The sequence below is a fragment of the Triplophysa dalaica genome, chromosome 10, assembly GCF_015846415.1.
Source record: "Triplophysa dalaica isolate WHDGS20190420 chromosome 10, ASM1584641v1, whole genome shotgun sequence".
NCBI classification, from domain to species: Eukaryota; Metazoa; Chordata; class Actinopteri; order Cypriniformes; family Nemacheilidae; genus Triplophysa; species Triplophysa dalaica.
In genome coordinates this window covers 11,111,498-11,133,570 of record NC_079551.1, presented here as the reverse complement: position 1 = coordinate 11,133,570, position 22,073 = coordinate 11,111,498, and the positions used below count along the sequence as shown (strand labels likewise).

Here is a 22,073-nt window from a genome sequence, read left to right as displayed (position 1 = left end):
CACTTCGTTTAAAAACGTAATTCATGCTAACAAATCTTAGAAATCGAAACAACTGTTTAGACCGCAAGACGCAAAGCTGGAATGGAATAAAGACCTAATTTTATGAGGTAAATAGAAAAGCTGCCATAAATGACAAAATATTCAGACGTGATCGGTTGTGTGTAAGCATCTATAATGGATTAAAAGACCTATGAGATTTTGATGAAATGAGGTGTATGCTTCTCAACTTTGTCCAAAGTTGTGTATGTTGAATTGTATTTAAATTATTGAGATGACTTAAATGAGCAGCTGACTGAGCAATAAGCTAAGGAATGTTTTTATTTTTTATTCTTTTATACAGGTGTGTTTGCCTAAAATTTATATTTTGACAAACCTCCTCTTCTGCTGAAATCATGTTTGAAAATGAAAGTGTAACTTAAGATGTCTTTCAAGCAAGAATCGATAAGGAATGCTTTGGTGATTAATATTAGATTAGAACATATATTTAGCTATGTTAAAGGAAAATATAGTACAAAAGTGAAGAAAAAAAACATCTATTAAAGTCTTCGGCACATTATGCAGTGATTCATAATATTGGCCTTTCTCTGTTCCTCTGCAATCTTTCATGTTAAGACAACAAGTGGCACTCTGGCACCATCTACAGTTCAAAAGAGGTTTCACCACGGGCCGCTCTGTGGGTAATTGGGCACAGCACCAGGGTATTGTGGGAGACTGGGGCCGGTTTCAGATATGGCATTGAATCCGGCTTCTCTCACAGTGGGGTTCTTCCAAACCCCAGTGCTCCATTCTTCCTGTGCCCGCTCCAAACTGCCACCTCCACCACGATACAGCCGATGAACCTTTCAGTATAAAAGTAATGATAAACTTACTTTGTCACACTCTTGACACCATTTTAATACTTTAACTAGATTATTCTTTAACACTGGAGTCTTGTGCAAAGTGAATGAATAGACGGTTTAAAGTGTGCACGTGCAAATCATACCTTGATGAGAACAATCACCATCAAAACAGTGTCCACAGTAAAGAGCACAGTAGGGATGAGCATGAATAAAGCAGAGACCACGTTTGTTCCAAAAAAAACCACTGTGGCGATCCAACCACTGTTAAGAAAGAATGAAATATACCGACCAGAAGTTAACATGTGTCGATGACACGCATATGCTATTAGATATGAAAAAACACTTATATAAAATAACATAGTATAAAAGTACACATTAAAGAAATAGTGAACCTTCAAAAATTTGATTGATTTTATATAACATGTCATTTTCATGTTTTGTACTCTATTTACAGAAGGTCCTAAATGTCTACTGAAGCAGAATATTCAATTCGATTTTATTTCTATAGCCCTTTTCATTCATGCATGGTATTGCACATTTTTCCAAAGGATGTGCTTTGACAAAACAGAAAATATTTGTATGTAGGTTTATAGTTTGTGTATCAAATTTTTTGTGCATTCTTTTTCTTACTGACCTCAAGAAAATAATCGTCTGTTTCATATAATTGTCTGTATAATTAATATTATTATAATCTGTCTGCAGATGACTGAAATTATGAATTTGAACCACTTCAAGAATTGGGTGCGTGTCAGAAATAGCATTTCATCCGATGGCTGTTCTACCACCATGCATTATGAGTAGTATTATAATGCTAAGAGATATAGTCAGTTAGCAAAACAGGTGACATGTATCAAATTAAACCAGACAGAAATAAATCAAGAACGGGAATGATACGTCTCTACTAACATTTATTGATACTTACCACGCACCCCAACCTGATATTCCAAGACACTGGATGAAAGCAAGAACACATTGAAAGAATAAGACAAAGAAGAAAGCCATGAAGTTGAAGGAACTATCAGCCCTGAGGAGAGGAAAACAAGCGATTTAATCAAAGAAAACATCACCCCTAGCATTTTTTTTCGGTATAAAACAGGGTCTCCTTACCGAAAGGCTTTATAAAGCGGCCTGAACCAGCAGGTGAAACTACAAGGGCTGAAAACCAGAAGCCAGAGGAGCGAAAAGCCAAAGTTGATTGCGTTCCCCCCTCCGGCCCACCAGGCTATACAGGCCACCACATTAACACACAGTGTTATCGAGTACACTGGAAAAAGGATAGTTTAGACATCAGATGCGTGTGTGTATGTTTCTTATTACAATGCAAAACTGAATTATTAGCAGTGAGGCTTGTATTTATTTACTCACACATCCAAAGATTGTAAACACGCCGCACTAGCTGCTGGTGGGGTAGTGGGATTTCCTCATCCACGTTCTGGTAAAAACATGGTTTTATGCGAAGAAACTTAGGCAGCGGGGGGAAATTATTTGCCCGGTCTGAAAATGTGGGGGTCAAAATGTGTGTATGATGATGAATTTACGTTGCATACATTTAGGTTATATATTTTTATAATTTACACAATACACATTCAATGTCAAATCTAGCTTACCTGTCATTGTCAGTTTTGTAAAAACGTGGGTAAGTTACTGATCCAGGTGAACTTTCCTCTTTACGAGCTGATGGACTGTTGATTTCAGTTTAACAGATAAACAAAACAATAACAAAACAGTTAAATAGATCATAATACGTAAAACTCAGTCAAAAGCATCATCTACATGTACACAAATGTAACTTTTATAAATCGCAGAAAAGGGTAAACAAGTCGCATAACGTAATATTACATCCGTTGCGTGTAAATAACATGTTAAATAATAATAATAAACTACAGTTGTGACGTTATTAATAATACACCTATGTTAACTTTACAGTAAGGCAGTTTGGACAACATAGTGACGTTACAGCCAGGCCAGCATTGATATACTATTAGATATAACTGCAGCATAGAAGCACATTTCGAGCGATTGTATAAGGAACGAACCTTTAAAATAAAATATTGCTTAAGATCTTTATTCCGTTAAAGTTACATACGTGTTGACAAGATTTCAGAACACCGTTAAATAGTTTGAAAGGGATGCATCCGCTGTCCGCATTGAATCCTGGCAATCCCGTGGCGGACGGAATCATTTTGGTGCATTATGGGAGATGTAGTTCTGTAGCTCTCTGGTTTGAAGTCAGTGCATGGAAGTTGTAACTTTAAGGACTACAACCCCCATCACACGTTATCAAAAGGAGTGGTCTCTGTGCGTGTGACTAGATAAAATTCCACATCCAGTTTCCCTGCCTTGTGGCCATAGATAAATATGACGGTTTTCTGTTACCAGTAAACAGTAAAGTTGGACGTTTAGATGAAGGTTTTGTTTACGGCAACACCCACGATTACGTTTGTTTATAACAGTTAATTTTAAATGTTGATATATAACAGATTTGCCATGCACACAAAATCCACTTCAAAATACAAACGTTGAACACTTTCTCCAAGTTTACGGGAAACATAACATAACGGATACAATTTTATTTTAGGTTTCGTTCAGGTATTAATATATCTCACACGAAAAAAAAACGTAAACATTCAGCCAAACAATTCTATAAAATAACTTATTTTGGCTTATTATGTTCATCGGACCAATCGCATATGGCATCACACTCACTAACCAATCACCCTTCTCGACAGTGCAAAAAGGGGGTGTTGTGAGGAAGGGGGTTGAGAACAGCCAATAACTTGACAGATCGTAACTGTGACGTTGTACTCCGTAAGCCAATCACTATCCGGAATCAATGCCCGCAACCAGCTCCCGCCAATTCTGAGCGGGGAGCGCGAGGGAGTCTAGCCGGGGATGTGAGGGGAAAGACGGAACAGGATTGCTGACTAAATAATCAGAATATTCGACTCCAAAAGTGACAGAAACATACACGAATTGTAGTTCACAAGTTAATGTTGCGATTAGTGAAGACGTGGAGTCGATGACAAGCCCGCAGGAGTTGTGCACGGAGTCCAAACAAGTCCTCGCCGTTTCCGTTTAACGTCAAGTTTTGAGTGTGAGGACAGCGCGAGCGCAAGGAGCTGAAGGGCGCGCGGATGGTGGTGGTGATGCTCACGGCAGAAGAGCCCCTTGCCTCCACTCCACGCAGAGGTTATTTCTTTGAAATTGTCTGATCTTTAATCTGTCCGTTTTATTGTCCCGTAATGAATAAAATGATGTTGAAAGTTTGACTAATGAGCTTCCAGGTAGAAGTAACGTTAACGTGTAAAACTCCATTTTGATTTGAGAGTCATTCAGAAACATCTAGAGAGCTTCATTTCGCGTCTTATTCTATGATAAACAATGAAACGTTTTTGTTTGACGTCATTTTCGAATAGCATTGGGTGCTCGGTGTTTTTATTATCTTAATTAGCATGCTAAGTTCATGGCTAGCCGACGAGCTATTAGCGCTGATTGTTTTTCCACGTAATTTGTTTAACTACAAAGTGCATGACTTTAATCGCGTGCAATGCTTTTCTATACGTTGACATGCATCGACATCCATCCGGGCTCTTGTGAATTCTTAAGCTTTGTTTGTCTGCATTGTGCTAATGTATGCAAGTGTAGTTGCTCCATATTCACAGGTAACGTTACTAGTCGCCAAACTCTCGCTAGCCAAAGGCCTACGAACCATCATTCACCGAAAGGCGGGAGATCGAAAATAAACATTAGTCACCGAGTTGGCATACACTATTTCATTTAAAGTTTCTATGTTTTGCCCTCAAGATGGGTACAAATGGCTTTTTGGGTTAAAAGATTTACGTTATTTGAAAATACACGTTTGGTTGAACGTAACTGTCAAGTAAATTACTGGTACGGGGTAACGTTAGTTATGACCTTTGTTATGACGAGACATCCATTGACAATCAGTTCTGTTTGTTAAATGCTGTATTAGTATTTATATTTAAAATTAGTTTTTATTGTTTGCAACTTGCAAGACGTGACATGCATACTTTTGTCTTTTTAATTCAGGCATGGATGGTGTGGGCAAAGCTAATACTGCCAACAAGAAGCTTGTTCAAGGTAAAAATCACTGTAATCCTGTTTGCTACATCACAGTTAATAAACAACCGTCCCCACCAACCAAAATTTTGTTTTGAGACAATCAGTGAGTGAGATGAAAGATATTGGTTTATATCCAATAAAACGTTTACATTTAATGCATTTGGCAGACACTTTTATCCAAAGCGACTGAAATTGCAATATCCTATACATTTATACATGGGAATGTGCAATCCCCTGGATCAAACCCACAACCTTGGGTACCTTTAAGTAAAATTTAAATGGGTTTGGAACCACATGAGGGTTCAATTCTTTGTCAAATCGCCTAATGTCATTTAGCCAGTATGACTGTTTTTAATAATGCATTGTTTTTCATTCTTTTTAATAATCAATGACCCTCCCCTCCAGCACGTCTTACTTTCAAAAGGCTAAACCCGGAAATCAAGGAATGCATTGAGCCCAAAAGAACCAAAGGTCCGGTTGCTCCCAAGTGCTCTGAACCCAGCGTCTCCGATGGAGAAAACGATGTTGAACACTCTCCCCTGCCGCAGCGGCGTGGCCCGGCTCTGGTGAACGGCCGCGGTCCTCTTGATTCCTTTATGAGTCGAAGTATGCGTTCTATCCGCTCTACCCCTAAAGTTACCATCGACCTCACAGAAGACAATTCCACTGATGCTGTCAAACAACAACCTGTGACTCCGGTTGCAGCCATTACAGAAAAATCAACGAGTCGAGAAAATGCACGGAAAGCTGTAGAACCCGCCACACCACTAAAAGACGAGGAGACGGATAAGGATGAGGAGCTGGAGGGAGAGATGTTGGACAGCACTCTGGAGTCCGATACTGAGGAAGAGGAGCAACAGGAGACTGAAATCAGCCAGGAGAATGAGTCTATGCTCTCGACTGGATCCACCAGCTCCCTCTCAGCGGTGGAGAGCTCACCAGAGCCCAGCAGAAGTGCACCCAGCACCCCTGCCTCAGTGAGTGGACAATTAAGTGTAACTGCATTGTTTATGTTTGTCATATATCCAGAGGTTATGTTTGATGCTCAACACATTAATTAAGCTCTCTTCTTTATTCAGGCCCTACAGACAAATGAAGCAGAAAATAAGATGAAGAGGCGGTCTCTCAAAGTAATTGCCTACTAGGGCTGGGTTCACATTTGACTTCTTTTGGAAAAGGTTGACAATGGCACTTTTTCTTGTAAAAAAAGGAGGAAATGTTTGTGCATGTAGGCAGATCAGAGAAACAGATTCTGACAGGGTTCATAGGCAGCGTGACGGGAGTCTATTTCAATTATTAACGGATAACCAATCCCATATTTAATCGCTACTATAATAATTTCTTACTAGAAATGCAATCAAAAGTAATACCTAAACCTAAATTTATACAAAACTATGCTCCAACCGGCGTTTGGGCCACCATTTTATTTTCCCTAGCTTGATCCTACTCGAACAATCACCTTCCTCGCATGTTGTTATGCAAATGACAGGTCTCGCTGTTTGCTTTTCCTTGGTTAGCTCTAAAGAATGTGCTTCAAACAAGGATGTGAACTTTTTTCAACTTCAGAAGCTGCTCTTAGTGTTAAAAAAGCACTCAGGACTTTTTGAAAACACTGTTTACTACATAGGATTATAATGTCAAACAGGTGCTAGCAGCTTCAAAAAAAGAAGTCAAATCTGAACATAGCCTCACACAGACAACAATATTGGAATATTAATGGTTCAATAAAGATACTGTTTAAATTAATATGGGGAAAAAATAATTGTTATTGTCCCTTCAGAGTGTCCAAGAACAGGAGGACAAACAGCGACTCAAGGATGAGAAAGAACGGCTCAAACAGGAGGCCAAAGCTGCAAAGGAAAAGAAAAAAGAGAAGGCTCGCAAGCTGAGGGAAGAGAAGGAGAGAGAGAAGAAAGAGAAAAAGGAGAAAGAGGAGAAGGAGCGGCGGGAGAAGAAAGAGAGAGAGGAGAAAGAGAAGGTTGAGAAACAACGAGCTAAAGAAGAGCAGCGGCAAATGAAAATGGAGTGAGTGCTTATAGCATCTCAGTAGTAACTTGTAATGCATGAATTGTATTTGCTTTAAATCATGATGTAATCTATTCAGGGCCAAACTTGAGGAGAAAAGAAAGAAAGAGGAAGAAAAACGGTTGAAGGAAGAGAAAGAAGTAAGTGGTTTTCTTTCTCTAAGGCGTCATATTTGATTTAGTTATCAATCTTGTTGAAATGTCTAAACTTTATTAATATATGTTGTTATTTATGAGCTCTAGATGTTTTCATTGAATGGCTCTTGTTATCTTTTTAGCGCCTCAAAGCTGAAAAGGCTGAGATTACCCGGTTTCTACAGAAGCCCAAGACCCAGCTGGCACCAAAGGTGAATGTCTTTAATCAGCATGTAGATTTAAGATGTTTTCCCTCTGGACTTGAAGTTATTTTGTTCTACTAAAAGGAACACTTTACCTAAAGTAAAATTGAAAACAACAAATGCATATCAGAATATCTTTGCTTCTTGTTGTCATATGATATTTCGTCACAAATATATTTTTAATATTTAATAACCTAACCCTAACCCTGTTCTGGCAAACACCCGCGCTTGTGTCTAGCATAACTTTTTTTGTAACATGGTGCTTTAGCAAGTTTAGTTTCTTTGTGAGTGGCATTCTTTAGTGTTCTGGGTTTATGGAAGATTGCAGTTTTCTATTATTTTATGTTCTGAAAATGTTTTTGTGTTGTTTACTGCTTCAGACTTTAGCATCTGCTTGTGGAAAGTTTGCCCCTTTTGAGATTAAAGAGCACATGTCTTTGGCACCACTGACTCGAGTACAATGTGAGGATGCTGTTCTAGAGGAGCTGGACCATTATCTTGCCCAGCCAGACAGCACTCTAAATGGACTGAAGGATTGGACGAAGCACAAACCTCGCAGATCAGGTGCAACCAGGCCCCATCGCATCAATTCAGTAAGGTAAGGAAAGACAAATGGAGCTGTATTACTGACAGTTGCCTAGATACACTTTTTTTTGTACCCATTATATAAGCATGTGTAACACCAGCGTTTATAGTTTTAGATATTCAGATGCTGTTGAAAGCTTGTCTTTTGTTCTGACTGTTCACTGTCTCTCTGTCTTCAGAGATTGTTTGGTTGTAACTGAAAGCGTAAAGGCAGATGGCGTCCCAGACCGACACCGATACGGCCGCATGAAACTCCTGCACTTCCAAGACAACTATCGGCCGGCTTACTGGGGCACATATAGCAAAAAAAGCAAGTACATCTCTCCACGCTGTCCACTACGACAAGACAAGGTAAAGCAACCATCTAATATTTCTTCTAAAAAGTTTAGTTCTGATTTTAAATTAATTGAATGCTTTTGAGATGTTGCATTATGATTTTTCATGATGATTAAGAAAGGGTGATGGTAATGTAAAAGTGTTTTGTCATCAGGATCTGCTGGATTATGAGGTGGACAGTGACGAAGAGTGGGAGGAAGAGGAGCCAGGAGAGTCTCTTTCTCACAGTGAGGGGGTGAGCACGATGACATCACATTGTTTCGGCTTTTACAGTGAAAAATGGGATTAACAGGAAATTATAAAATTGTGGGAAGAATTTCATTGTTGTTTATCGCGCTAGGATGATGATGATGAAGCTGGAGATGATGACGACGATGATGATGGGTTCTTTGTACCCCACGGTTATCTCTCAGAAGGGGAAGGAGCACGTGAGGAAGATGAGGTACGTCAGACGTCACTCTTTTTATTGGTGCTTTTTTTTATTCACGACATCACCTTATGATAATAATGGCAATCTCCTGCAGGAGGGTGGAGATCCAGAGAAGCTGAAGGTGCGCCAGAAGATAAAAGCTCGTGAGTGGGAGAACGAGCTATTGTCTAAAGGGAAGGTGAAGGTTTTGGAGCCAGTTGTACGATGCTGCCGGTGGGAGGGGGAGGAGCCTACAGTGGAATTCCTGCGGCCGTATGCTGTTTGTATGTTGGAGCCTTTACCTAAAGATGAGGCCTCCACCCCTGAACGGGACCTGTTACGTCAAAAGAGGAACGAGAAATGTGAGTACAGCATGTATGTTTAAGAGGTCAGAGATATAGTTGGGATCTTCATTCATTACAATTTGCGCAATTTGGAATCCATATATATAATATTACAAACATATAATATATTGTTCAGCATATTGTGATACTGTTCTACCTTGTATCTTGGATAATGTCAAACCGTGAGCTGAGTGTATCGAGACATTCTCTCTACAAATAGTGTTCAACGGAATTGTGTGTAGTCACGCAAGTACACTCACTATGTGAACAAGATATGGTAATGCTAGTTCTCGGCTCACAAAACAATGCAAAATCAGTGCAACAAAGTCATGAAAATCATCTGTGGAAATGTACATCTAAACAGAAGGGAGGACATTAAATTACCTCATCCGTGAAATCTAGGGATAATGAATTAGAAATGCACCGATTATTCTTCAACGTTGGAACCCTATAACCAATATATTGGCCGATATACATTATCTAAATATTAATATAAATTCCCTATGACTGAAACAAAATGCAAAAAGGTGGAGAACTGCTTTTATTTGAAAACATTGACTGCAAAAAATAAGGTTACTACACACTGTACCAACATCAACAATTTTTTTTTAATAGCAGTAAGTATATAATCAAGACAGTGATGTACTGTATTCTAACTGTGAGCAGCTTGCAGCAGAAGAAGAAATGATTCATAATTTATCGGCTATAATATATCAGCCTGAATTTTATTATTGGCAGATAAGATTAAAAAGGACCATTTATCTGCCAATACCGATTTGGCGATAATGTATCGTGCATCATAACAAACAACCGGTCTGTGAAGAATGACAGTAATTGACATCTTGGATGAATAGCAAAATTTAAAAAATGTGGGTGTTTGTCAACAAATCAGTATACAAGTGTGGATTGTCAAGTAGTGTGTCTTGAGACAATACAGTAATAGGCACTCTGGGGTGCTACATCTTAAAAGAATGTTGTGTGGTTTTGGGGGGGTTGTCAGGTCTGTTATAGGTGGTTGTCCTGAGCGTGATTAACACATTTTGTGATGTTAATCAATTTTCAGTGCTATCACAGCTGCTGCCATTGCTGCATGGGAATGTTAACAGCAGCAAGTTGATCATCAATGAGTTCCTGGAGTTTTGTCGCCAGCAAACATCATCACCCACAAAGAGCCCACTGAACTCTACCAACCACGTCCCACCCAGGTAACCCAGCCATCATAGCCCCATACTTATAGCTTGTTTTACAGAAATGTGTTTTTCATTTCCGTTTTTAAAAGGAATGTTCGTGTGTATTTCTGATGTAAACTGGATGACTCATTTCTCTATTGCTGGGAAACAGGTTGAGTTTTCTTTGTGAATGACTTTCAGTTTCCAGCACTTGAAAGGGATTGATTTTGGTAGCTTGTCATTGCAATATTCTAAGACATTATCTGTGTTTGGTAATAGGATCCAAGTCCGGCGTCTCATAAAGGAAAGCGGCGTCTATGAGAAGCGATCCACCTATAGACGAAGCTGTTGGTACGTGCATGCAGACGTTCTAGCCAGTCATTCTCAGGAGGCTCTGCCCGTGCCCTGCCAGTGGAAGTACCTCACCTCCGGTGCACATATCACCCGCGAAGAGCCCGCCAGCTCACAGGGCAACTCTCCTACATCTCAGTCAACCTCAAGCACCCCCTCCAACAAGAGGAAGTGCGTCAGCAACCACTCTATTACAAAGTACATGAAGAAAAATAGCGAATCAGAACAGGTGTGGAAAAAAAGACTTCATGTGTTATGATTTTGAATATTTATTTTTAAATTAATGCAAAATTGTAATACAAGTATGAGATTGAAAGATTTTTTGTTTGATGATTATTAGGTTGAAGCAATGGAGACTGATGGCTTTCAAGCAGACACTGAGGACGATGAAGATGACGACTGTGTCATTGTCGGGGAAAAGTCTGGTTAGTAAACGTTACATCAACATTACAGTCTTTACAGCTTATTCTGGAAAGGCTTGACGGTAATGTTATATTATTTCCTCACAAGTATCCGAACAGGATGGCAATACATCTTTGGCACAAACCGAGGAAAAAGCAGAGCACATGGACACAAACGCATCTGAAACTGCTGCTCTTAACCTCCCTTGCCCAACCCCAGCCACCGCTTGAGATCTATTCCATGTCGGGTTTGCACTCGTGTTCACCGGGGCTCAACATCTGATCAACGTTTCGAAGGAACACAGTATCGGACACAGTATTAAGGTCCCCAGAATGAATTATTTGTTTTGCTACAATAGGTTGGGGGTCAGATGAAATCTTACCTGTACACACTGTCAGTGGACTAGATCACATCCTGTTTGTTCTAATAATGAACATTTTCTGAAAGTGTGCAAATGCTCTGCTGGTACATAGGCTGACACATTCATCAGCTCTGGCTCCAGTCAGGAGGTTGTTGCTGTATGCTGTGCTCAGTGCCATTTGTTTTAACTTAATTTTGTTTTTCTCAGAATACTTGAACTGGTGTATCTCTCAAACATAATGACAATTGAAATATATTGCACTTTTATATTTCGTTTCTGGCCTTTTCTTCCACCCTCCATCTTCTCAACTTCTCTGTTTAGCCCTTCAGTTTTTTCCTTTTCCAAAAAGCTTTGTATAAAAACAGCACATGCCATTTCTGTCTCGCAGGCTGCTAAACCCGGTGTAAATACTGTTTCAAATCTTTCCTTTCGGTTTTGAAGAATGGTATAGAGGATGAAATAGTAGCTGGCTGTCCAAAACAGTAAAACAAGCAATTTTGGGCTAAATGTTTTCAATGTTTTGAATAAACTGCGCCATAGTTTGCAGTTGTATTGGGTTTCTACAAAGCTTAAATAAAGCATTATTTAAAAATGATTAAACGTTGATGGTAACAAGAACGTTTTCTTTGTTTCGAATGAAACCTCACTTTTATTGTGAAATTGTTCTCTGGTTTTTTTATGTGTAGTCCATTAACTCGGCAGACAATGCATTTTATTTCATGTTTGTCAAACAACAGAACATTTTACAGGTTGAAAGATAAGTGTAAATGACAGCACTTGATGTTATAAGAATATAACACAGTTTAATAAAAATGTTTCACAAGCTAGTCATTAGACAATGTGATATGCAACCAACCAGTCTGGATTAACTACAAGCAAAGTGTTTTTAACTGAAGTGGGATAATTTTGAAAAACAAAGGAGCAAAAAACATCTATGTAAGGAGGTAGACTGTTGCTAAAAAGAGATTTTGCCTAAATGTAGTTGCAATATAACATTCATGTGATCCTTCACTTTAGTTAAGCAACCAAAAATACAACATAAATCTGACACATGTAGCGCTCAAATTAGACAATTAAATTTCATCCCTAAATGGTGCATCAATAAATTTAAATTAAACAGTCTTCGGAATATAGATTATATGGTACGTTAATCTTTATCTTAACATTATTCTCTTAACAATGTCCTTTTAATTTGCAGCATCACAATGGTTTCAACCAAGACCTGAACTATTCCAATCAGCGCAGCAGGAGTCCTTTAGGAGCTAGTGTAGACACCTACAAAAGCATCACTTTATACTTGTGACCAGTCATATAGCAACAATGTGTTATAATAATACAGGATGTTTAGACGTGACCCTTAAGGTGCAAAAACTCCTCAAACATACTACCCACAGCAAAATACTCTTTCTGATCCCACAGTTTTAATCCTACAGCACCATAAAGCCATTTAATTCATGCTGAGGATACAACCAACATATTAGCCTCGTCTTGTGTTTATGGGATGGCTGGAACTCCAGCAGTGGGGGGATGATAGGAGAGTGGCAACAGGACGCAGGCAGGGACAGCAGTGACCGGAGACAAACAACAGGATAAAATGTTCAGCCCAGGATTTTTATATTCTCAAATAGTGCTGGTTTAAGCAAAACGGCAGTTTTCCCTCCAGCAGCGGCTATATCTGCCAGAACTGCGGCGTCCCATGAGAAGGTCAGCAGAGCCGCTGGAGCCTAAAAGGTGAAGAACAAAGTCAACTGATGGGGACTCCAGTGGTAGGAATTTCTTAAGGGTTAGGTTTAAAATGATAACAGGATTTTAATTTGTTTGCATGAATTCTTTTTTATGTTTTACAGTCCCTTTACCTACCAGGTTACACTCATTTAGTGCCATGGACTCGTCATCCTTCAGTTTCTGTCCTCCAGGTGCCATCAGCTCGAAGGGTTGCCACCCATTCTCCAGCCAATCACGTACAAACTGGTACAACGCTGCCACCTTCTCCCAGGCCAGGAAAGTGCCTGCAGGACATTTATTGGTAAGATAAGTTATAAACAAAACTATGACTTTGAAGTTTAATAGTTAAATCATTTTACAGTATTGTTATATGCCGTACAATGCGTTCATAACAACTATTACAGTATTAAACATGTAAACTATTTCCTACTACCAATTCATTGTCTTAACATAATTAATCTTGAATAATTGATTATAAATAATTAATAATGTATTATTTATTTTTTTGTGTGTCAATTTAGAAATGCAAATTTGCTTAATATTGCATTATCCAACCCTGAAGTATAATTCCATCCGGTAGCCGAACTCTCAGGAGGGCGTAGTTGTACTTTCTTCTCTCTCTCTGCTCGTCTTTTTCACGCATGGCTTTCGTTCTTAGCATTGCGTTTCTCTCCACAATTTCACTCCTAAATTAAGGAAAAAAATCATCACTCTAATAAGAGTTATCGAGGCTTTTGGGAGATCTGAATGTGAATAAATTTGTTTCTTTACTTAAGCTGCTGTTCTTTCTTCAGTTCCTCTGGGGTCAAATTGTAAAAGTCAGGGGGGAGTTCGAAATGCGTGGCGTGCTGAGACGGTCTGAAGACCTGCGGCTGACGATCCAGCTTTGCTCTGATTGGCTCTCCCTTCTGAAGACACTCCAGATGAACCTTCATGTGCTCCAGGGCCTCTGGTTCTTGTGGCGGCAACACCAGGTACTCCTCAGTCTTATCTGGGAGTTATTCATGAACGGAGAGGCATGTCAGAAACAGACGTAAACATCAATGAAGATGCATGAACCAACCAAACACAAATTACCTTCATCTTCTACTGGCATCACAGTGCTTTCAAACCCCAGAGCCTGCAGGTACTCCCGAGTGCCCTCGACTCCACTGACCTTCTCCTTTGGTCACAAAACAACACGTGACTTGTTTTTATTCATGCTCTCTGTGATGTCTCGCTGTCCTAAAAGTGAATACTCATACCTGAAACACTTTGTTGCTGACTTTGATCTTCGAATACTTCTCCTCTGTTGGATTCTTACAGATGTTATCCATGTACCTGCCCGCACATTAGTAATACATTACAGTCATCACGATACGTGTGTCGTTAACTTTAATTTGCAGATTGAACAGCCCTTACTTGCTGATGATGTCCACGGCAGCTTTAACTTTTTCTTTGTCTTTATTGAAGGTGTGAACCATCATAATGGAGGCCTCCAGTGCATCCTCTGAAAACCTCTGTGAATAAATACGTATTGTCTAAATCTCAAGTTCGACTTTTTTCAAGATCTTGTCAGGTCTGTAAACTCACCATCAGGATGGCCTCCTTGATGTGAAGCTCTCTCTCGCTCTTTGTTAGGGTTTTGCCAGTAAGGGGACAAATAAAATACACCCCCGACACTGAATAAGAAGATGGGTCCTTCTGAGGAACGTTGGAGCCCTTATGAGTAAATATAAATCACAATTTCAGCCTGTCTCGATGCTATAATATGGTTACAAAAGACTTGAAATATACAGCATAATATATGAAGTTAAGTCTTACTTCCACCTCCGTGTTCTTTTGACTGGCCGCAGTGGCGGCCGCCTCTGCTTCAAGTTCCCGCTTGACTGAAATATAATAACATGCATCTTGAAATAAACCAATCCATTTCTTTTTCATATTTTATAGGATTTTTGTAAATCTGCAGATTATTCACCCTGAATTCTTATGGCATCCTGCGATGTTTGGACTTTCGGGCGATACTGTTGGTCAATCCTGGCAAGAGCGGCGGCCCCTGCCATCTGGGCACCTTTAGTTGGAGGTTTTCTGGATGCGGCATGAGCCGTCGACTGTGACACCTCAGGTTTTGAGTTGCTGGAAAGTCCAGAAATTGCTTACACATGTTTGGGGTCAAGCATAGTTGCAACCAATAACATCACTGAAGCTGCATGGGTTTAGTGTAAACCTATCCCATGTGACTAACAGAAAATCTGGACTCAGCCTGTTAACCTCAGAGTAAATATAGACATGAGGTTACATTTATGGGTAAAACTTTAGATCCTAACCTGTGTTGGCTGGCCATATGATTCATAAAAATCATAAACATCAATTTCAATCTAGAGGTATCAGACATGTCACATATGATTATGTAGGAAATGCAACGAGAGCTCAGATAGTTATGAGTATAATTCTTACATCTTGCTATTATATTACTCTACATTTTGTAAGATTGGTCCAAATATTGTGTGAAGATGTGACGTGAGGTTTAGAAAAGCGATAACAGATCTCACGAACGTGATAAACACAACGTTACCTTTTGTCTTCTGTAAGTTTCTTTCCAGGTCCCGCTGATTTGAATTTTATATCCTTCTTGAAGTCCTCAAAAAGCTTCTTCATGATACAAGACTACGTGTTAAAAATGTTTGAACTGACAATAAAAAAGTTGTTTTTGGTTTAACCGTCAGACTACCACCTAAGCGATGTTTACAGCGGAAAAGCGACAGCTTCTGAAACGGAAATAAGTTCGTAAAGCGTATGCACACATTGCGTTGTGGCGACATCGTGCGGACGGGAAGTGAAACTACAACCAATTCGATTTTCTGTCAATTAAATAGAAATACACACTGAAACCAACTGTATAATAATTAATGGTTATTTTTATACTGTAAACTGTAAGTCAATCTTCAACAGTTGTATTTTTTGTTCATATCTAAATAAGACGAGCGTTTTTTTTTTAATTGAACCATTCCATATTGTTAGCCGAATATCGAAGTCCAGTCATGTAAGCCAAATTTATATCACGTTCTTCTGGTATTGAATAAAAAACAACACTAATAAATTGGACTCCTCAGGAATGTACACATTGTACAATTCGATTGGTAGACAGTAGCCATGACACCTCATTCGTCCAACCAGCGATCGAGCGGAGGCTGGACTTCCGGTGGCAGAAATGGAATGAGCGGAAACTGATGCAGAAAACCGCTTTTGCATACTGTATCCGAAGCAGGTCTTACTGTTGGCCCGTGAAACGGACTCAAACGAGCACAACGCGGAGCGGAACATAGTGGGACGACAAGATGCCGCACAATTTTCGGCCCGGGGATCTTGTCTTCGCTAAAATGAAGGGATATCCTCACTGGCCGGCCAGGGTAAGCGCAGCGGTGGTGCTCGCGCAAGGCTCGCGGTGCATCCAGCACACACCCCCATCAGCCTTACCGTGACCCGCTTTCTTTAAGTGCATGACGTTTAACAGAAGATATTCTGTTACAAATATCTGTAATCTGCGACTTAAGCCTTTGCGTCTTTGTATTATTGTATTTGTTTCAGAGTATTCACGTAGACATGAATGTATGAGGTTAGCTGCATGGCTAACTTGCACCTCTGTAACGTTAGGTGTTGCTATGGTCGCGTGATCGCAGTTATTGTTTATTTTGATAATGACTGCATTTGGGATTTGTTTATGGCGGATATTGGGAACGGGTTGCTTTACTGTGTGCTGTAATTCTTTAATTTTTTGATTCTGTCACAATAATTGAAAGGGTCTCAAATGTCATGTTTAATAAGACATGATGCACGTGCATTTAATTTCTCCTTGCTGCAATTTACAGAACTTCTATATAGCTGAGGATTTATATATTTTATAGAGTGAGCAATTGCAATGTAAACCCATACAACGTTTATAACGTATAGATTTGCATTCTACGTGCTCTGGTTAGAAACGGTGTTTTCATTTTAATGTAACTTCAGGTGAAAAAAGATAATGTGTTTTCTTTAGATTGAGGATGTAGCAGATGGGGCTGTAAAACCCCCACCCAACAAGATCCCCATTTTCTTCTTTGGGACACATGAAACGTAAGTAAACTGTTCTTTCTAGTGGTTGACAGATTTTGTCTATGTGTAGATAAGACAGGTATGTTAAATTATATGATGCATAGTATGACATATTATGCTTGTATTTGGTCATTTACTACTTTCCATTTTCTTAAAATTATGAGCACCCTGCCTTACAAAACTAACCTAGGATCAGATTGACACAATTCTTTAGAAAGTCAATAGAAGAATCAAACCATATCTGATTTTCTCTCGCATGTTATTACACTATGTTCAATCTGCTTTTTCATAAATAGGTTCCTTTAATCTTGTACACGCATTGATAATATTCATAATAGTTTGTTTTTTCTTTTGTTTCAGAGCATTCCTTGCACCCAAGGACCTTTTTGCATATGAAAAGTGCATCGATCGGTATGGAAAGCCCAACAAAAGGAAAGGCTTCAACGAAGGCTTGTGGGAAATCAAAAACAATCCTCACGCCTCTTACAGTGCACCTGCAGTGAGTTTAGCCTTGTTTCTACATCTGAAATCGTTCATTGTTTCACGGCGAAAAACACATCTGTCACATCTGAATGGTTTTCACAAAGGCTGCATCATCGTCCGACAGCGAGGAAAACGAACCTGCAGCGGCAAGTGATGCAGAAGAAGATGAAGAGGAAGCAGTGGTACCGAGGAAAGCTGAAACGGGAAGTGAGGATTCTGATTCTGGGAGTGAAGATCAGCGGAGGCCAGCCGCAAAGCGGAAAGCTCCAGCTGCAAAGGTATCCAAACCCGGCCACAACGAACATTTTATTGCAAACCATCTCAAAGTTTATTCCGAATATGTGTACTGTACACAATATTACAGGTCTCCTGGGTTTTAAAAGGTTAAGATGTTTATGTTGAAACTAAAGAAATCTTTGTCAAACTTCACAGAGGCCACCAGTGAAGAGGTCACGGGCATCTTCCAGCGATCGAGAGGTAGTGGAGAGTGGATCTCCCTCAGAACCAGAACCATCACCTAGTTCAGATTCTGACTCTGGCAAAAATAGTGACCAGGTATTGTGCTCGTTTTTAACCATGTCTGAATTTATATCTAGTCTAACCATGCTAAACTTTTTAATACAGTTGCAACTACAATGCAAAAACACCCTGTTACAGTTACTGTGTTCATCAACTGCTTCCCCTTGATTACTTGTTAGGGACTATAAATTGTAGCTGAAGCATGCACATAATAAAATTTGTTCAGAAAATAACATTTAAATTAGATTGATGAGTTTACATAAGTCAACTTTATTAAAGTCTTACAATTTCAGTAATGCTATCCATGTATTTTCACAGGACTTCTCACCACAGAAGGAATCCGGTGGTCGAGGCGGCAAAAAACCAGCTGCCAGAGGCAGGCAGAAGGTGAGATGAGATCCATTGGGGTCTGTCAATCTATTTGTGTTAACTTGTGTGCTTAATGTTTTTTATGTTATGCTGTTTCAGAAAGCATCATCTGGCTCTGATTCAGAATCGGGCTCCAAGTCAGATCAGAGGCCCGCACGGAGCGATTCAGAAGATGAGAAGCCGCGACCGGCCATCTCTGGATCCGAATCGCAATCTGGATCCAAATCTGACTCCGATTCTGAGCCTCCTCCCAGGAAGCCGCAAGGTCGCAAGAAAGGTGAGAACACATGCTTTGCGACATGAACCCGGCACGCTGCTAACCTGTTGAAATTAGTTTTAACAGCCGAGTGATTCTGTTAAATAGCAGCAATGGTTAGTAATCTGATCTGAGTTGTTAGGACTTGAATATCAGGAATCTTATACTAAAGGACACTTTTGCATCATTTACAAAGCTGAGAAACCTCCTCCAAAGCCAAAAGCAAGAAAACCCAAGCCGGCTCCAGAGAGGGCTCGTTCCTCTTCATCAGACAGTGATAGGTAAGTTTTTCCATAATGTACAATGTAGTCATAATTTAGTTGTGATGACCTGTTTTTATATTTGTGTTCATCTTGTTTGTTTTTTCCGCAGCGACAGCGAACCAGACCGCGTCAGCGAGTGGAAGAAGAAAGACGAGGAGCGGCGGAGGGAGCTGGAGGAGAAGAGGAAGAAGGAGGAAGCAGAGGAGCTGCGCCGGCTCAGAGAGCGAGAGAAGGAAGAGGAGGAAAAGAAAAAGAAAGATAAGGAGAACAAGACCAGGAGAGGCAGCAGCAGTAGTGGTAGCAGCAGTAACAGTTCAGATGAAGATGTGGACGATCACCCTCTCAAGAAATCCAAGAAACCTCCACCTCCTCCTATACCTGCGCCGTCTGACTCCGACTCTCCGCCTCCTGCAGAGGCGAGTCATCAGAATGTTGTTTTTGATTTAACTACAGTGTGTCAGTACTCAAAATGTTAAAAGTGTTGTTACTTCTTAGGTAAAGAAATCGAGCAAACGCCAAGAGAGCAAGAAAGGGCGACAAAAGAAAGAAAAGGAGTTGAAAGAGAAAAGGGAGAGGCAGATTAAACAGAAAAAGCAGCAGAGATCGGAGGAGAAACACAAAGCGAGGTATACAACGTTTGAGTTTTGGCTTTGTTTTCATTCCATGATGGTCAACATATTGTTTGTGTGGGCAGCAAGGTGCTTTTCTATGCAATCTGACTAGACTTCTCCAATCTATTGTTGACTTTTAATCTAATGTTGATTTCACCATTTCTCAAAAGGTCTAAACCCGAGAAGCCCAAGCGTAAACCAGTGCGCTCACCTGAGAAGAAAGTCGACAAGAAAAAAGGTCTATTAAAGCTTTTGCATGGCATAGTAGTTTACAGAATTTTTCATCATTTTTGCAATCAGTCAGATGTTACGCTTACAAACTTAAACTACCGTTGCTCTCGCCCGAATTTAGAAACTTCTCCTGAAGAAAAACTACAGAAACTCCACACAGACATCAAGTTTGCGCTGAAGGTAGACAACCCGGTAAGTAGTGGCATCCTCATCATTGATTCTGTATTTAGTACCATTCTGTTTTGTTTGAAAGATTTAAGGCATTCACACACAAAAAGCACATAAGTTAGAAAAGTCAACTGTGTTTCCATACGTACAGACATGAAGTCTTCCCAAGTTTCACAATGTCATTTTGTTTAACTCAATGCAAGTTGTTTAAGGGCTGTTAATCGCACACAGAGTAAAAGTTTGTGTTTACTTAACATTGCTGTCTATGTTCATAAATACAAAATTAATATGCACCGTACGCAAACTTTTATTCTGGATGCAATAAATCGCGATTAAATGTTTAAAAGCCCTAACGTTTTTGAGTTTGATTCTGCATTAAATGAAGCTAAATCCATTGTATTTAGCCAAAACTGTATGTGTGAAAGTCGCCTGATATCATTGTTATTTTCTGCTAATCTTCACTCTCCAGGACATTGAGAAGTGTCTACAGGCCTTGGAGGAGCTCGGCTCTGTGCAAGTCACCTCTCACATCTTACAGAAAAATGCAGACGTTATTGCAACACTCAAAAAGGTGTGAAGCTTTCAGAAACTATTACGACTGAACTGACTTCTTTTACGAAATTTCTGGATTTTCCTCAATCGTGCGTTTTGGTCTTTGCAGATACGTCGGTACAAGGCAAGCGGTGCCGTTATGGAAAAGGCCACTTCAGTCTACAACAAATTAAAACTGCAGTTTATTGGCAAGATTGAACCCAATAACTCAAAACCAGATCAAAACAACCAAGAAAACAATACAAAAGATGCACAAAACACAGGTGAACTACTTTTGTCATCTAGATATGAAAATTCCCTTACTGCTTGGATCATGTATCTTACATCTGCCATTGAATCTTCAGATTCAAAACCAGTCAACGGTGAGTCGGAGGGTGAGAAAAAAGAGGGCTCTGACTCTGAAGAAAATCCAAAATCTGCAGACCAAGAGAACCAGGATGAGAACAAGTCTCCAAACTCTATCAGGTAAAGATCGCCTGCCTTTCATTCTATTTTTACATGAGTTATGATTTTGTGTCTTTGATGGCAACTTCGTTCCAAGAACTTGGCAAGATCATGTGAACCATACACCAGAATTGGGACATTCAGCTCTTTTATTTTCTTCTCAGGCCTGATCCAGACAGCCCAACAGAACAAGAAACACCCACAACTGACCCTACAGAGTCTAATCTGACAGCAGACACAGAACCAATGAAAGAGTCCAGCAGAGAACAGGAAGAGCAGATGTCTTCCGAAAGCTGAATGGAGAACCGTTGTCAGTGAAGAATGGATTCTGAACTGCATCCCTCTTTTACACTCTGGCTTCCTTCTTTCGTTCATCTGTGTTACGTTTTTGTCCGCCCAACTTTGTGAGCTACATGAGTTTTTCGTGTTGTACATAAAATGTGATATGAACATTATTAGCACTTTTGAATCATGAGGTCCTGAGGCGCCTTAATGTAAACGTTGGATGTGGAAGCGATTCTACACTAACCACGTGTGGTCCATCAAGTGGAAAGGTTTTCTTTTGGAATCACGTTGACATCTAGGGGAGAACAGCAAAGCCTGGATGTATTTGAAGACTGCTTATACTATGTCGTCGCTTTTTATGAGTGAAACTCCGATTTTTTTTCCCTTTTTGTTTTTGTATAAAAAAAAAAACGTTTATAAAAAGCTATTTGGTTTTGCGCTGATCAAGAACCGCTATGATTAAGCCATACCACATGGAATCGTTAGTGCACACATATACTTTGTTTGGTATGGATTTCAATAACTGTCTATGGACTTTCACTAAATTCGGTAGATGTACTGTTAGTTGGTCATTGTCTGGTCCTCTATGAACTCACATCAGCATATTAGGACAAATACCGAGGCACATGTATAATATAGGTTGACTCAATCATTTTGTTGGATGTTATAAAACATGCTTATCATGCATATTATAAACATGTTTTTAGTGCTATGTAACATGGTCCAAGTTTTTTTAGCATCACCGAAGGATTCAATAAAAAATCCGCATGATAGCTACAACTTTGAATGTCTGTAAACAAGCGTCATATTTAACTTAATCACATTCTTGAGTTGGGATGTTTGAAACAATACTCA

The 22,073-nt window shown here is 39.7% G+C and overlaps 4 protein-coding genes across 6 annotated transcripts; 2 read left to right on the top strand and 2 right to left on the bottom strand.

Annotated features, from left to right (window-relative positions):
• Positions 1-300: 300 nt before the first annotated feature.
• On the bottom strand, positions 301-3,046 carry scamp4 (secretory carrier membrane protein 4). 2 transcript variants are annotated; one of them, XM_056759326.1, is made up of 7 exons: positions 2,926-3,046; positions 2,447-2,521; positions 2,205-2,333; positions 1,947-2,103; positions 1,762-1,863; positions 983-1,100; positions 301-839 (listed from the first exon to the last, which is right to left on the bottom strand). In XM_056759326.1, the coding sequence occupies exons 2-7, from the start codon at positions 2,451-2,453 to the stop codon at positions 657-659; spliced, it is 696 nt and encodes a 231-aa protein (XP_056615304.1). In that variant the 5' UTR covers positions 2,454-2,521; positions 2,926-3,046; the 3' UTR covers positions 301-656. The 2 variants fall into 2 exon arrangements, with proteins under 2 accessions (XP_056615304.1, XP_056615305.1); XM_056759327.1 differs by having other exon boundaries at positions 2,876-3,005.
• Positions 3,047-3,694: 648 nt separating this feature from the next.
• Positions 3,695-11,841, top strand: chaf1a (chromatin assembly factor 1, subunit A (p150)). Of its 2 annotated transcripts, XM_056759437.1 has the most exons (17): positions 3,695-4,028; positions 4,890-4,940; positions 5,328-5,528; positions 5,628-5,899; positions 6,002-6,052; positions 6,703-6,947; positions 7,027-7,087; positions 7,225-7,293; positions 7,665-7,882; positions 8,049-8,220; positions 8,360-8,440; positions 8,546-8,647; positions 8,730-8,976; positions 10,022-10,163; positions 10,407-10,707; positions 10,819-10,903; positions 10,989-11,841. In XM_056759437.1, the coding sequence occupies exons 1-17, from the start codon at positions 3,974-3,976 to the stop codon at positions 11,108-11,110; spliced, it is 2,475 nt and encodes an 824-aa protein (XP_056615415.1). In that variant the 5' UTR covers positions 3,695-3,973; the 3' UTR covers positions 11,111-11,841. The 2 variants fall into 2 exon arrangements, with proteins under 2 accessions (XP_056615415.1, XP_056615414.1); XM_056759436.1 differs by having other exon boundaries at positions 5,328-5,899.
• A 95-nt stretch (positions 11,842-11,936) lies between these two features.
• Positions 11,937-15,709, bottom strand: ubxn6 (UBX domain protein 6). The gene is made up of 11 exons (XM_056759438.1): positions 15,521-15,709; positions 14,924-15,081; positions 14,770-14,834; positions 14,539-14,667; positions 14,368-14,465; positions 14,211-14,286; positions 14,044-14,128; positions 13,738-13,957; positions 13,522-13,652; positions 13,102-13,250; positions 11,937-12,965 (listed from the first exon to the last, which is right to left on the bottom strand). Exons 1-11 carry the CDS (start codon positions 15,601-15,603, stop codon positions 12,840-12,842), a joined length of 1,320 nt encoding a protein of 439 aa, XP_056615416.1. The 5' UTR covers positions 15,604-15,709; the 3' UTR covers positions 11,937-12,839.
• Positions 15,710-16,172: 463 nt separating this feature from the next.
• Positions 16,173-22,001, top strand: hdgfl2 (HDGF like 2). The gene is made up of 16 exons (XM_056758929.1): positions 16,173-16,355; positions 16,982-17,058; positions 17,398-17,536; positions 17,625-17,798; positions 17,953-18,075; positions 18,358-18,426; positions 18,508-18,685; positions 18,861-18,945; positions 19,037-19,343; positions 19,423-19,553; positions 19,709-19,776; positions 19,891-19,961; positions 20,407-20,508; positions 20,599-20,752; positions 20,834-20,954; positions 21,098-22,001. Exons 1-16 carry the CDS (start codon positions 16,284-16,286, stop codon positions 21,228-21,230), a joined length of 2,004 nt encoding a protein of 667 aa, XP_056614907.1. The 5' UTR covers positions 16,173-16,283; the 3' UTR covers positions 21,231-22,001.
• Positions 22,002-22,073: the final 72 nt, after the last annotated feature.

What these genes read in the sequence shown, in the direction of transcription:
- scamp4 (XM_056759326.1), bottom strand. An exon ending in CCGCTTTATAAAGCCTTTCG is followed by an intron (nt 1,864 to 1,946) that starts GTAAGGAGACCC and finishes TCCTCTCCTCAG; the next exon opens with GGCTGATAGTTCCTTCAACT. An exon ending in ATATCAGGTTGGGGTGCGTG is followed by an intron (nt 1,101 to 1,761) that starts GTAAGTATCAAT and finishes CTTTCTTAACAG; the next exon opens with TGGTTGGATCGCCACAGTGG.
- chaf1a (XM_056759436.1), top strand. Translation starts at nt 3,974, where the DNA reads ATGGTGGTGGTGATGCTCACGGCAGAAGAGCCCCTTGCCTCCACTCCA. An exon ending in CAACAAGAAGCTTGTTCAAG is followed by an intron (nt 4,941 to 5,327) that starts GTAAAAATCACT and finishes CCTCCCCTCCAG; the next exon opens with CACGTCTTACTTTCAAAAGG. An exon ending in AGACCCAGCTGGCACCAAAG is followed by an intron (nt 7,294 to 7,664) that starts GTGAATGTCTTT and finishes TTACTGCTTCAG; the next exon opens with ACTTTAGCATCTGCTTGTGG.
- ubxn6 (XM_056759438.1), bottom strand. Translation starts at nt 15,603, where the DNA reads ATGAAGAAGCTTTTTGAGGACTTCAAGAAGGATATAAAATTCAAATCA. An exon ending in GGATGCCATAAGAATTCAGG is followed by an intron (nt 14,835 to 14,923) that starts GTGAATAATCTG and finishes ATTATATTTCAG; the next exon opens with TCAAGCGGGAACTTGAAGCA. An exon ending in GCCGTGGACATCATCAGCAA is followed by an intron (nt 14,287 to 14,367) that starts GTAAGGGCTGTT and finishes ATGTGCGGGCAG; the next exon opens with GTACATGGATAACATCTGTA.
- hdgfl2 (XM_056758929.1), top strand. Translation starts at nt 16,284, where the DNA reads ATGCCGCACAATTTTCGGCCCGGGGATCTTGTCTTCGCTAAAATGAAG. An exon ending in TTCTTTGGGACACATGAAAC is followed by an intron (nt 17,059 to 17,397) that starts GTAAGTAAACTG and finishes CTTTTGTTTCAG; the next exon opens with AGCATTCCTTGCACCCAAGG. An exon ending in ACTCTCCGCCTCCTGCAGAG is followed by an intron (nt 19,344 to 19,422) that starts GCGAGTCATCAG and finishes GTTACTTCTTAG; the next exon opens with GTAAAGAAATCGAGCAAACG.